The sequence below is a fragment of the Alosa sapidissima genome, chromosome 23 (assembly GCF_018492685.1).
Source record: "Alosa sapidissima isolate fAloSap1 chromosome 23, fAloSap1.pri, whole genome shotgun sequence".
Taxonomy (NCBI): domain Eukaryota; kingdom Metazoa; phylum Chordata; class Actinopteri; order Clupeiformes; family Clupeidae; genus Alosa; species Alosa sapidissima.
Genome location: NC_055979.1, coordinates 4,973,359 through 4,987,329, shown reverse-complemented (window position 1 = coordinate 4,987,329; position 13,971 = coordinate 4,973,359). Strand labels below are relative to the sequence as shown.

General features: G+C 41.9%; 1 protein-coding gene across 8 annotated transcripts in view; it reads left to right on the top strand.

The window, feature by feature from the left end:
• The window catches only part of LOC121698443 (dynein, cytoplasmic 1, intermediate chain 2a), a 185,743-nt gene that overhangs the window by 169,195 nt on the left and 2,577 nt on the right, over positions 1-13,971 (top strand). Inside the window, exons 1-16 of one of the 8 annotated variants that reach the window (XM_042080551.1) lie at positions 2,264-2,391; positions 6,023-6,142; positions 6,313-6,430; positions 7,753-7,843; positions 9,029-9,088; positions 9,545-9,660; positions 9,944-10,030; positions 10,505-10,667; positions 10,923-11,022; positions 11,171-11,296; positions 11,570-11,716; positions 11,992-12,105; positions 12,461-12,594; positions 12,826-12,970; positions 13,396-13,536; positions 13,812-13,937. In XM_042080551.1, the coding sequence (XP_041936485.1) occupies positions 6,035-6,142; positions 6,313-6,430; positions 7,753-7,843; positions 9,029-9,088; positions 9,545-9,660; positions 9,944-10,030; positions 10,505-10,667; positions 10,923-11,022; positions 11,171-11,296; positions 11,570-11,716; positions 11,992-12,105; positions 12,461-12,594; positions 12,826-12,970; positions 13,396-13,536; positions 13,812-13,937 (1,776 nt within the window). In that variant the 5' untranslated portion in view covers positions 2,264-2,391; positions 6,023-6,034. Of the gene's footprint in view, positions 1-2,263; positions 2,392-6,022; positions 6,143-6,310; positions 6,431-7,701; positions 7,844-9,028; positions 9,089-9,544; positions 9,661-9,943; positions 10,031-10,504; positions 10,668-10,922; positions 11,023-11,170; positions 11,297-11,569; positions 11,717-11,991; positions 12,106-12,460; positions 12,595-12,825; positions 12,971-13,395; positions 13,537-13,811; positions 13,938-13,971 lie in introns of those variants that run through there. The other 7 variants (XM_042080550.1, XM_042080553.1, XM_042080552.1 and 4 more) reach the window with 7 other exon arrangements.

Here is a 13,971-nt window from a genome sequence, read left to right as displayed (position 1 = left end):
TCTCTCTCCCTCTCTCTCTCTGTGTCACACACAGACAGACACACGCACACACAAGCGTACACACACAGAGGGTAATCAATTGTTAAAGAGGGAAGAAACTGAGGCAAGTGAGATTCATAAAGCAACAGACTCCTTATGCATCATTCACTATTTTTACCTGCATTAATAATTAAACGTAAGCTTGAATGAAAACTAGCTGAATATTTCATAATTTTCCCTCAGAGGGAGAATCTGTGGGACTGCCTACAGGGTATTCAAATATTTGGGGTTTATGTGGTTTTCAGACATCTTTGGCAGTTGCACACACTTTACATCACTACCATGTCATACTCTTTCTCACTCTCTCTCTCTCTTTTTCTCTCTCTCTCTCTCACTCCAGTGTGGGGTTGAAGAGGAAATCTTCAGCCCTTTCAGACACCTGCTCACACAGGCTCACCTAATTTTTAAACTCATGACACAGGTTTCTATGGAAACCACGCAATAGCCTCTCACAATCATTATTGTATTTTCAGATGAAAAAAGAACAGATGTGAATTTTGGGGAGGCAGAGAGCTGGAACTCTCTCTGTCTATTTTCCTAATTATTTCACACTCAATACATTTCATACCACTACAACACGTTACAATACATTGCACACCACAGAATGAGAGCTAGAGAGAGTGTGTGAGAGAGAGACTATTGATGTTTATATAAAAGCAATGAGCACATACAAACAGAAAATAGGCCTAAGAAAGAAAACATGGAGTCTGCAGACCAAACTCCTCTTAGGTTTAATGGTTTCCCACATTTGTGATGTTTCGGTGCCCAAGCTGCATGTTTTTTTTTTTTTTTTTTGTATGTACACAACATTTGATAGACATAACCTGTTAAACTCATGGTCGTCCTAGTGATTGTCTGCTTAAAACTGGTCTAACCTTTGCTGTGATGCTAGCCACATGGGTTAGCAACAAACTGATGCTGTTCAATTTTGATTGTGTGTGTGTGTGTGTGTGTGTGTGTGTGTGTGTGTGTGTGTGTGTGAGAGAGAGAGAGAGAGAGTGGGTCACTCACAATGGAGCCAGGTGCTGAGTGGAAATGTGAGTTCTGAGGGGAGCGAAGCACTGTGGGAAGACCTCTCCCTGGACTAGAGCCATTTCCCCCCTGAACCCCCTAGATTAGCCTACCTAATTGAAGCCTAAACAAAATTGACTCAACCATTGCTTCAAAATTAAAACAATTAGAAAAAAAACTTGAAAGAAAATTACATTAAACAAATAAGTAAAGTCAATGTGTATAAATTAATAAAATCTTACAAATTGGCACCATATTTAACTCAAATTCAAAATTACAAATAGAAAGCTATTGACAAGGTACAGGCTCAGCGATCATAGCCTCGCCATAGAAAAGGGGTGACAGTGACACAGGCAAACCTGGTTGGCCCCTGAAAAAAGGGTGTAGAAAATGAGCAGTATTTTCTCACTGAATGCAAAAGATACACGATTAAGGGAAGAATATTTTATTAAAATCGGAGATATCTGTCCTGAATTTCTTATAAAAACCAAATACTTTCATTCCTCCTGAAGTAGGTTAGACAATTGTGTCTGCCACATCCTGAGAGAACAGCCCATTCTATGATCAATAACATAATAGGTGTTTTTTTTTCTGTTGTGTTTCTTTTCTCTGTTCATTTAATCAGCCAGGTGTTATAATAATAATAATAACATTATTATTATTGTTATTATTATTATTATTATTATTATTATTATTGTTGTTGTTGTTGTTGTTGTTATTGTAGTTGTTGTTAATGCTATTAAATTATGAATGATTTGGCAATACTATAAAATGTACATGCAATCTAATAAAGCTTGTTGAATTGAATTGAATTGAATTGAGAGAGAGAGAGAGAGAGAGAGGGAGAGGGGAGGAGGGGGGGCAGCCATTTTGATAATATAAAGGGCAGCGAACACATCAAAGGGTAAAACAGACAGACAATCCTGTGATTTTTTTCCCTTTCACCTGTGTACGCTCATTAAATTGAGAAATGAACCGACTTATTTGTTAGAAGTAAAGTACAACAAACAACTTTTCTGTAGTAATTGTTTTCGTGGTAGACCTATTAATGGCTTTAAGTAGCCCCTCTTCATGATACAACGGTAAAAATCTTTGAAGGAAAAAAATCAGTGAAGTGCAGGCAACCTGAAGTGCAGGCAACCTGCGCCTCTAGTGGCCAAAGCAAAGAGGACAGGCGATTCAAAAAGGCGCTAGCCATATTGACCCCCTTCAACACCCGTAGCTCCATCTCTCTCTCATCTCTGCAGCTGTCACAAGTAACGCTTAAGACGATAAAAACTACTTAGGGTCGGTCAGAATTAATCTTCAAGATATTTATCTGTCGCCAGCAGGCTACCACAGGTTTGTGCATTGTATCTATTTAAGCGCTACGAACAGTATGAAGTGAATATGATTGCAGATACCTGGCCTAGCCAATACTGCTTTCAGTTGATAATGAAACAGCTAGCATTACATTGCTAACATTAGCAAGCTAACTGATTCGTATCCTTGTTTGACTGAATAAGTATTCGATGCTAGCCAGCTAGGCAGGGATGGGATGTAGACTAGGTGGCTTGCGTGATCGTCCACATAGGCCAACGCTCGTTGTGCAGTTAATACTATGTTGTTGACTGTTGTTACTATATAACTATCCATTAATATACATGAAGGATGCTGCAGAGTCAGGTCTTTTGTGTGATTCCTGTCATTTGAACGCTAAACCGCAGGTTATGTCGTGCGAACCATTCCCAAAACACCCACTAAAGCATAGAATGGGTTACAACGCCCAGTTCCACGAACTGCTTCACATCCGGATGACGAACCCGGCCGTAGCAGATTGTTTTGAGAACGTCTGTCAGTCGTTGTTTGATGAATATTTTAATGATAAATAACGTTAGTCGCACATTCTTTCACATTTGTTGCCTACAGTCAGTCTGGCCATACACCCTTGATCGACTTACGTCAGTCTGTCAGCACTTGACATCGGACTGATATTATCACAAATAGTCCAGCTCATTGCTTAAGATTAGTAGCCTAATAGTCTTTTCTTGTCTTGGTAATATTTCAAATGCTAGATCGTAAACTCTTAAAATAATTAATCTGCAAATGTTTTTTGTGCAGCGGCCTCCGAAGGCTGTCGCGAACTTTTAACATTAACCGACTGATATATAGATGTATAGATATATTTAGATTATTAGTATTATAATGATGTTGATGATGAGTATTATTATTGTTATAATTATTGTTATATATATCTCTAGACTTCTATCTCCTCAAGAATTGATCATAGGCTAGTGCTGAAACAGTAACGGTATTGTCTTTGCTGTGCTTCTCTGTCACAAGGCTAGAACGTGATCTTACCAGACTAAATTTAAGTTTAAGAAGCTGTGAGCTCAATATGTTTATTATCCTTGCCAAGGAGTAAATCAACAACATCTATCCTAAGGAAAAACCTACAGAACATTTTAAGGCACTCACAGAACCATCCCCATAGAGGCACTAAACATTCGAAATTCTGATATTTAGAGCCAGGAAAAAAAATTACTCCTCTAACCTGCAGCACTAGATGTAAAGGTGTGGCAATTATGTTATAGAATAATTATAGTATAGTATAGCATAGTCAACCACTGACCCATTAATACCCTTAGGAAAATAACAAATGTTAGAGAACAAGCGCTTTAGCTTTAAGCTTTAAGCGCTTATGTGTTATGGTTTATATAATGTTGTTTTATTTTAATTGGGCTGTTAATTAATTTGACATTATTGTTTATTATTGATATTCTCCTTAATGTAGTCTTAGCATGTCATTGTTTTTATATTATTGATTGAATTGACATTATTGTTTTATTATTGCCTTTCCCCTTTTTTACATTGCTTTTTATTAGGCTATTGCTTGTATTGATATTATTGTGTACTACAACTATTCTCCTTACTATATTTGACCTACATTTTAATCTGTTCCCTGTTCATTTTTAAATATTATTATGTTGTTTTGTATTTATGTGTGGCTTTGGACAAAGGCGTCTGCTAAATCCATAACCATAACCATAACAACAAAATTATTAGTGCTGTCAGTTAAACGCGTTATTAACGGCGTTAACTGAAACCTATTTGAACGGCGTCAATTTTTTTATCGCGAGATTAACGTTCATTTTGGTGTAACAAACTTTGTAGTTTTTTCACATGCTGTTGCAACAACTAGTAACGTTAGAACAACTACAACACCACATCGATCTAGCCAGACCGGAAACTAAACAATACGCACTGACGAATGGAATGGAACAGAACGTTGTATGTGCTGCATACACGCCCCCTTTTAGGGGGAAGATGACTGATATAATGGAAATCTATGCTGCATCAAAGTGGAGAGCGAAACGTGCTTATAGTAAACTTACTAAATCTTGAAACAAACATGAATAAAAGGCACAAATAAGGTTGGTGTAAGAGTTATCTGTGTGTTTTTATGGGATTAATGTGACCATGTTCCTATGTTTTGCTCTCTCCAGTTTACTAACAGGAGTGTCACGAATGTATTGATGGGCACAGTCAAACTGCCCGTGGCTGACTAATTAAGTTCAGCAAGCTTAACTTTACATGTCATAACATCAACTAAACATAAGTCACACATTCATTCTATCACTTGTAATATAAACGTAGCCTATTTCCTACAACTAGGTGAGATAATTGGCTATACTGAAGTTCCACAGTTAGCTAGCTAGCAAGCTAACCGTTTTGCATGGGATATTATGATAAGTGTACATGCTAAATTTGTATAATACATGGGGTATTGCAAACGAATAAGGTTGGTAATGTACATCGTTTCGACATGAGTAAGTTACATAAACACAATTCTTCATAACTGCCGTGTTAGTAAAATGATTGAATGTCCTGTGAATTAATAACTACATGTAACGTCAAGGTGTGATTACTACCTGTCTTTCAATGATATAATGTTAACATGTTTTCCGCTAAAATGGGGCGTGATGCAGATGCAGATCAAATTAATCTTTATGATGATGCGCCGTAAGCCGTTATGATGATGCGCTGTAAGCCGTTAGTAGGCTACGTAAAGGCATGCTGCACACACTTGGTTGGGCCCTATGGTTGGGCCAGAGAATGTCTAATAAGGGTTGGGCTAACGAGCCGGCCAAAGAGTAGTAGCCTAGGCTGACGCATTAGTTGTGTGCCGCCAAAGATTTTTTCACCGTCACTTGTTCTGTTATCAACATTCCTCTTTGGCTGCTACTATTTGCGATGCACTCTGCTTTCGACATTCATTTACATTAGATTCCATTCTTTTCAATACAACTCCGCACACCAGCATCGCACTTTGCAGCCGTGTAATCACGATTCAGTTATATTTGGTTGCTGCTCCATAAAATTGTTCATCCAGTGTTTGCCTGTTAAAACTTTGGCGTTGATGTGTGTGGCAAGTGACAGTGCACCATAGACTGTAGGCCTATAAAATGGCAATGCACTCATGTTGAAAAGTTCCTTATTTTCAACTGAACTCAAAGGTAATGAATATAATATTTTCTGTTTGTTATACCCTTTATAATGTGTGTAGGCCTACATTTTGTGCATGCACTTCTGCAGTAGCATTTATTTCAGTTTATATCGGCTATATTTCTGAAGAATATAGTGTTGCCTCAGGTCTGCTGCACATCTTTTGAAATTTGATTTGAAATAATCAAATAGACCTATGTCTTAAAGTTCAGTTAATAAAGTAACTTGCTTTGCTTTCATTTGAATCCCAATCAAGATAAACAATAATTGCTTTATTGTTAATATGGACTCCTGGAAAGTTCAGAAATGCAAAATAATAGAATTTTAATCATATGATAAAATATGTGATTAATCGTGATTAACTATAGGAATTCAGCGATTAATCGTGATTAAAAATTTTAATCGTTTGACAGCACCAAAAATTATATAATAAAATAATCATTATTAACCAAAATAGACATTTACATTTGTGTGTGTGTGTATTTAGCTTTGGCAGAACATGTCTGATAAGAGTGAGCTGAAGGCGGAGCTGGAGAGGAAGAAACAGCGTCTGGCCCAGATCCGCGAAGAGAAGAAGAGGAAAGAGGAGGAGCGCAAGAAGAAGGAGGTAAAGATAGAGCTGGAGCTGATCTGGAGTGGGGAGACAGGTGTCAATGTATCACTGATGTATTTCATCAACATGTATGCCAGGTGGTTTAAAAATGTTTGTGAGTGTGTGTGTGTTTGTGAGCATGTAGTGAGAGAGTTGCTCAGTCGACATCATATCTCCATCGGCAGGCTGATGGCCGAAAGGAGGGGGCATCTCCTCCACAGGATGACTCGGACCTGGAGAGGAAGAGGAGAGAGGCCGAGGTTTTGCTCCAGAGCATGGGCATCACCCCAGACACGGCCATGGGTGAGAATTATGGGAAACGTAGTTTTATGTCACTCTGCCATCTTCCAGTCCAAAGGTATTGGGAAATGTTAAAACGGCAGCATTCAAGTTGTGCACGTACTGTTGTACTATTGTTGTCATAGCTTAAATGCAAACTGGAACAAGAATTAATTAGGTTGCAATTGGAAACTCTGGACAGGTGATGCAGTGTTGTTTAGCACCTAAATTAGCACATTTTGATGCTTGTCACTGCAAAATGAATTTCTGGCAGTAAAAAAAGAAAAGTGTTGAAATGCTAAAACCTTGAATCATATATCCTAGGCTATAGAGTTCCATGAATTGACATGATAAGGTTACCTATGTGTAGAAAGTAAACTTTTCAGCCAAAGATCAGTGGTGACACTGGCATTTTTAGAAAATAAGATTGTGATCAAATTGGAAGTATAATGTATAATCCAGTAAAATCTAGAACCCATCTAGATTCTATTTTGTGGACAACATTGATTCTTTTGTTCCAGGATGTATGGGAGTTTAAAAAGAGAATCAAGAAAACATAATGAGACTAGCAGCAGGGGGCAGCAGTGAGCCATGTGAAAGAGGGATAAACCCAGTGTTGTGATGTGCATGAGAAATGTAGAAGAGAAGAAGTCGCTTATTTGTCTTCAGCGTGGTCAATGTGAATACTACGTTGACTTGTGTTTGCATGGGAATTGCATCTCTTTGCTAACTCTTCATGTCATGTTTGCATGTGGGTTGCTTTTCCTGATGCTTGTGTGTTTGTTCATTTGTTTTGCACTTGCTTTGGATGTGTTTTTTGCATGGACATTTTCTTGTGTGTCTTGTTCATTCCACTGAAAGATACTTTTTGTTATCTTGTATGTGGAATGGTCACTTTTGTCTTCATCTTTTTTATTTTTTGAACTGCATGTTGTCTCTGCATGGATTTTAACACATATTTTCTGTTTTGTCTTTCTCTTCTCTTCCCCTTATATATTTTCCCATTTTTATTTTTTGTTGACTCTTCTCTTTGTTTTTGTTTTTTTATGTGGTTCCTCTTGTTTCCTCCATTACATAACAATCACATGCTCTCCTGTTCACCCCTCGTCTCTCATTTTCACCCTCTCTTCCCACCATTTGTGTGTATGTGTGTGTGTCTGTGTGTGTGTGTGTGTGTGTGTGTGTACATTTTCTTGTGTGTGTATCCGTGTGTCTGCATTCCTGTTTGTTTGTGTCTCTACATGTTTGTGTGGGTGTGTTTGTCTGTGTGTGTGTGTGTGTGTGTGTGTGAGTAGTTCAGCCCCTGAGAGTTGTAACAGAGGACACATGTCTGTTTCACTATCTAGTCCCCCCTCCCATGTCCCCCAGTGCCAAGTCAGTGGGCACACCCAGCGAGGCTGGCAGCCAGGACTCCGGAGATGGCACCACTGGGCCCAGGTGGGGGCACACAAACAAACAAACAAACACATACACACACACACAAGCCCACACACACAAATAAACACGCACACACAAGCCCACACACAAACAAACACACACACACAAACAAACACACATACACATAAGCAAACAAACACACAAACAATCAGCCAAAATAAAAGCAATAATTCACATATCGACAAACAAATGTTTGAGGTGCTGTATGTTGGTAATAAATGTGTGGTAGTTGTGTTTCAGTGTTTACACGTGCTGTGGACCAAAGCTTCGGGCTCTCAGCATCTGTTTTACTGCTTTGTCTTAATCTTTTAGAACATTCAGATCCATTTGGGAGTGAAAACATTGCATCAGTTGCTCTTGTGCTCAGATTAATTCCAGCTTGGTCCTGATTATTCTCAGGTCCCCTCAGGACTGGATTTGAGCTGCTCTTTGTCCTTTTTTCATTTTTGGATGAAAATGCTCTGGCTGTGGCACAAAATTACAGTGTGGGTGTGGGTGTGTGTGTGTGCGTGCGCGTGTGAGAGAGTGAGAGTGAGAGTGTGAGAGTGTGAGAGTGTGAGAGAGTGAGTGAGTGAGTGAGTGAGTGAGTGAGTGAGTGAGTGAGTGAGTGAGTGAGTGAGTGAGTGAGTGAGTGGTTCACAGCTGGAGGGAACCCACAAAAAGATCATAACGTTACTTAATTCTAAGTAGTCTTAGATACAATGTAGTAAATGAATAAGTAAGGGTTTCTTCTCATATTGGTATAAAATATTACATTTGACTAATTCTAACCATAATGTAACCATGACAATGAGCTAAGGCTGCTGATATGGATTAACCCACAAACATGTACACTCCGATGTGTATTTAAAAAAAACAGGGCCAGAACACTACACATGTAGTGTTGTTTATCTGAGGTGGTGCTGTTTTGTTTGTCCACTCTTTGACCTTTGAAACGTCTGTTCTATGTTGACTGTATGCATGTGTGTGTTTGGGTGAATGTGCTGCGTTGATTTCTCTTTTGCTGTAACCTCAAGAGCACTATATGGGTTACAAGTCTCTCTCTCATTGCAGCTCTAACAAGATGTTGTGTGTGTATGCCTGTATGTTTGTCTGCATGCTTGTGTGTGTGTGTGTGTGTGAGTGCGTGTGTGTGTGTGTGTGTGTGTGTGTGTGTGTGTTTCTCTGTTGCTGTGCCTCTAACAGGACTCTGCACTGGGACTCTGATCCGTCCACTCTCCTGCTCCACTCTGATTCTCACCTGGGGTACTGCCACACTGCTCTCCTCTACTCCTCCCTCTCTCTCCATCCCTCCATCCCTCCCTCCACCCATCCATTCCTAGCTCATCTCGCTTCCCATGTTCTGTTGTTCCCCCAGGTCTTGATATCCATTTCCTGTTTAATCAGCATCTCTCTCTCCATCTCCATGCCTGCTGTAGTTCCTTTAATCCTCCGCCTAATTCTCCTCCTTTAGAACCTGCATTTCATCCCTTCGCCTGTGGTGGGTTTGGGAACATCTGTGTGTGTGTGTGTGTGTGTGTGTGTGTGTGTGTGTGTGTGTGTGTGTGTGAGTGTGTGACAGAGCAATAGGTTGATTGTGGGCACAAGTGCACATAGTTTGGTTCCCTCCTCCCCCCTCTGTGTGTCTTATGGTGCATTCACTTTGGCGTGCGGGTGTATTGATGGTCCATTTTGGTGTGTGTGTGTGTTGTGTTTTCTCAGACGCGGCCCACTGAAACTGGGCATGGTGAAGGTCACTCATGTGGACTTCCCCCCGAAAGAAATCGTCTCCTACAGCAAGGAGACACAGACTCCCACACAGACCCAGCCGAAAGATGGTAAAGTTACAGATCTTTATCTAACACACACGCACATCACACGCACACACAAACACACACACACACACACACACCACACTGACATAGACAAAGGCATGTAACATTAGCCTTTATATTCATCTTCATAGTATCATAGTATGCGTGCACGTGCACACATTCACTCTTTAAGGCCAAGCTGGTCCGTAGATGTGATTGAGGGTACGGATGAAGTGAGTCCTATGTAGTAGGTGACAGGGCTCTGTTGATGCGTGCGTTAACACACTGGATGAACACTGATTTGCAGAGGAAGAGGAGGAGGAGGAGCTGCCCGTGATGCCGCCTGCTATGGAGACTCAGGAGGACGCTCCTGCTCAGAAGGAGGATGAGGAAGGTATGCCTTCATCATTATCACATCAGCGTCTCTCTCTCTCTCTCTCTCTCTCTCTCTCTCTCTCTCTCTCTCTCTCTCTCTCTCTCTCTCTCGTAACCTTATTTGCAAAGTGGAGTGAGTGGGATTTAGCAGAGACTTCTGTCTGAAGTGGCAGGGACTCAGCGTCAGATTCTGGATTGGATTTTGGACCCCAGATGGGCTGCTACTGTTGCTCCACCACTCCCTTGTTTGTCTCTCACTTTCACTCCTTTATCCTCCCCTGTTCTTTCCCTTTCTCTATCATTTTTCCATCTCTCTCTTCCTTCCACTCACCCCTTCCTCTCTGTCTCTCTCCATCTCTCTGTCTTCCTCTCTGTCTCTCCGCCTCTCTCTCTCTCTCTCTCTTTCCATCTCTCTCTCTCTCCACCTTTCTCTCTCTCTGTTTCTCTGCCTCTCTCTCTCTCTCTCTCTCTCTCTCTCTCTCTCTCTCTGAAGCCCCCCCCCATGAGCTGACGGAGGAGGAGAAGCAGCAGATCCTTCACTCGGAGGAGTTTGTGGCATTCTTTGACCACAGCTCCCGCATTGTGGAGCGCGCTCTCTCCGAGCATGTGGACGTCTTCTTCGACTACAGTGGCCGTGACCTGCAGGATAAAGAAGGGTGAGACCTGTGCGTGCGTGCGTGCGTGCGTGCGTGCGTGCGTGCGCGCGCACGCACTCGCGTGTATGTGTGTGTGTGACTACAATTGTTGAATATATTTGCTTGCACATATCTGCTTTTTAGAGTGTGTGTGAGAGCTAAAAAGATCAGCTTGTTTGATGTGTATGCTTGTACACATCTGTTATTCAGTATGTTTTTCAAGTAATTTGATCCTGTGTGTGTGTGTGTGTGTGTGTCTGTCTGTCTGTTTTTCAGAGAGTCGCAGGCGGGGGCCAAACTCTCTCTCAACAGACAGTTCACAGACGAGCGCTGGTCCAAGCACCGAGTGGTCACCTGTCTGGACTGGTCACCTCAGGTATGTGTACATCCTTTAATGGGGAAATAAGACGACACTGCTTTCACTAGTTTTCACACTCGTCTCAAAGCGTGCGTCTGTGTGGTGTGTGTGTGTGTGTGTGTGTGTGTGTGTGTGTGTGTGTGTGTGTGTGTGTGTGTAACTATAGTACCCTGAGTTGCTGGTGGCCTCCTACAACAACAATGAGGATGCGCCACATGAGCCGGATGGAGTGGCACTGGTCTGGAACATGAAGTACAAGAAAACCACACCAGAGTATGTCTTCCACTGCCAAGTGAGTCTCTCTCTTTCTTTCTCTCTCTATCTCTTTCTCTCTCTCTCTTTCTTTCTTTCTTTCTTTCTTTCTTTCTCTCTCATTCATGCACACATGCACACAAATATGGCACATTGCATATTACAGGGATATTATAGTAAAGTTATAGCTAAGTCTTAAAGTCTATAGCTAATCTTATAAATATGTGCATGTCCAGTCACAACCTTCCAGAAGTGTGGATAAAGATGCTGGAATATTCTGTCAATTCTCACTCTTTGTGGTTTGTTGTCGCAGTCTGCAGTCATGTCGGCAGCCTTTGCCCGTTTCCATCCCAACCTGGTGGTGGGCGGGACCTACTCAGGCCAGATTGTGCTGTGGGATAACCGTAGCAACAAGAGAACCCCCGTCCAGAGGACACCACTGTCTGCAGCTGCACACACGGTACACACACACACACACACACTGTACACACACTTTGAAAACATAGGAGGTCCCTGCTACTGGCTTTTCTACACTGAAGTGAAATAAATTCATACACTGAGATGTAGAACCACATGACATGCAACACTAAGAGTTATGCCAGCTTACTGTTGAGTCAGCTCTGAATAAATTATTAATACATTATTCAGGCATAGGCCATTCTTACAAATGTCTGTCTTTCTTTCTTTCTTTCTTTCTTTCTTTCTTTCTTTCTCTCTCTCTCTCTCTACCTGTAGCATCCTGTATACTGCGTAAATGTGGTGGGAACCCAAAATGCCCACAACCTCATCAGCATCTCTACAGATGGCAAGATGTGTTCCTGGAGCCTGGACATGTTGTCTCAGCCACAGGTACAAACACACACACGCACACACACAAGCACACACACACACGCACACACACACACGCACATCAAATGACTCAGTATGGAGCTGGGACATGCTGTCTCAGCCAAAAGAGTGCGCACACACACGCACACAAGCACACTACGACTTGCAGCTACATGCTCTGTCTGCCATGGCTACCAACCCACAGTCACACGCACATGCCCACAACTACTAATACGACTGCTACAACTGTGTTTCACTCTCATGAAGGTTTCAGTAGTCCATTTGTTCATGTATGTTGTAACGCATGTCTTTCTGGAAGTCCAGTCTATGTGAACGTGTGTGTAAGGTTAGTGCGTCTCCTCTGTGGGGTGTGTAGGACAGTCTGGAGCTGGTGTTTAAGCAGTCCAAGGCAGTGGCTGTCACCTCCATGTCCTTCCCCCTGGGCGATGTCAACAACTTTGTGGTGGGCAGTGAGGACGGCTCTGTCTACACAGCATGCCGACACGGCAGGTGTGTGTGTGTGTGTGTGAGTGTGTGAGGCTTTTGTTTGATTTTTAGTGAACTAAAGGGCTGTGGATTGCCTGTTTTTGAGAATCATTATCTCAAAACATAATAAAGTTCCTATTACATCCCTTATCAACTTCTGTGTGGAGTTCAACATGGTGCTTTGTGCTTGGTTGAATGAATAACTAATCAACACGTGTGTGTTTGGTGTCTGTGTGCACGTTGTTAACTCTGCAGCAAAGCAGGCATCGGTGAGATGTTCGAGGGCCACCACGGGCCAATCACAGGGCTCCACTGTCACACAGCAGCTGGCCCAGTCGACTTCTCGCACCTGTTTGTCACTTCCTCCTTTGACTGGACCGTCAAGCTGTGGAGCACCAAGGTATGTCTGCAGTCCCACTACAACACCATGCAATACACTTCTACTGCCCAATCCATATAGCTAATAGAGAACTACCAACACTTCCTTATTCATATAGCTACCTACACTACTGCATCCATATCACTGCTTGTACTACCTAATTGAGGCTAGCCAGACTTTAGTTGGATCATAATAACAAATAAATGCCTAAACTATAAGACAATTGAAGACCTAACAGAGTGATTATTTATTGATATTCACATCACAGTTTATGTACATTACAGATTATTTCCTGATACATTACAGATTTTACTTGTGTGTGTGTGTATGTGTGTTTTATTATACCAAACATTTTAATGGTATAGTATATTCTTTCTGCCTAAAATGGAAGTTTGATAGATTTGTGTTGGACGAGTGTACATGGAAATGTCTGTTTCTCTTTGTAGAACAACAAGCCACTGTACTCGTTTGAGGACAACTCAGACTACGTGTATGATGTCATGTGGTCTCCCACACACCCTGCTCTGTTTGCCTGTGTGGACGGAGTGGGACACCTGGATCTGTGGAACCTCAACAACGAGACCGAGGTAAACACACACACACACACACACACACAGAGACACACCGCATGAAATGTAGTCATAGTCATGCTTCTGCTTACTGGTCCACTCTTACAATATACCCACATATGAGCATGTGTTACACTGACCCATGCACTTAGTCATTTGCATTCATTCTTATGTCTCTTTCATGGACTTGCAAAAGCACCGGCACCATTTTACTCTAACATTTGTGAAGAACACGCTCTCAATGCAAAACTGTTGACCCTTCATATCCTCTTTTTGATTGGCTGTCGTGGCAGGTACCCACTGCGTCGGTGACGGTGGAGGGAAACCCCGCTCTCAACCGCGTGCGCTGGGCTCCGTCGGGGAGGGAGGTTGCCGTGGGCGATTCGGACGGTCAGGTCCTGATCTACGACGTGGGAGAGGTGAGCTGGACACGAGTGACCCAACGGTCACAAC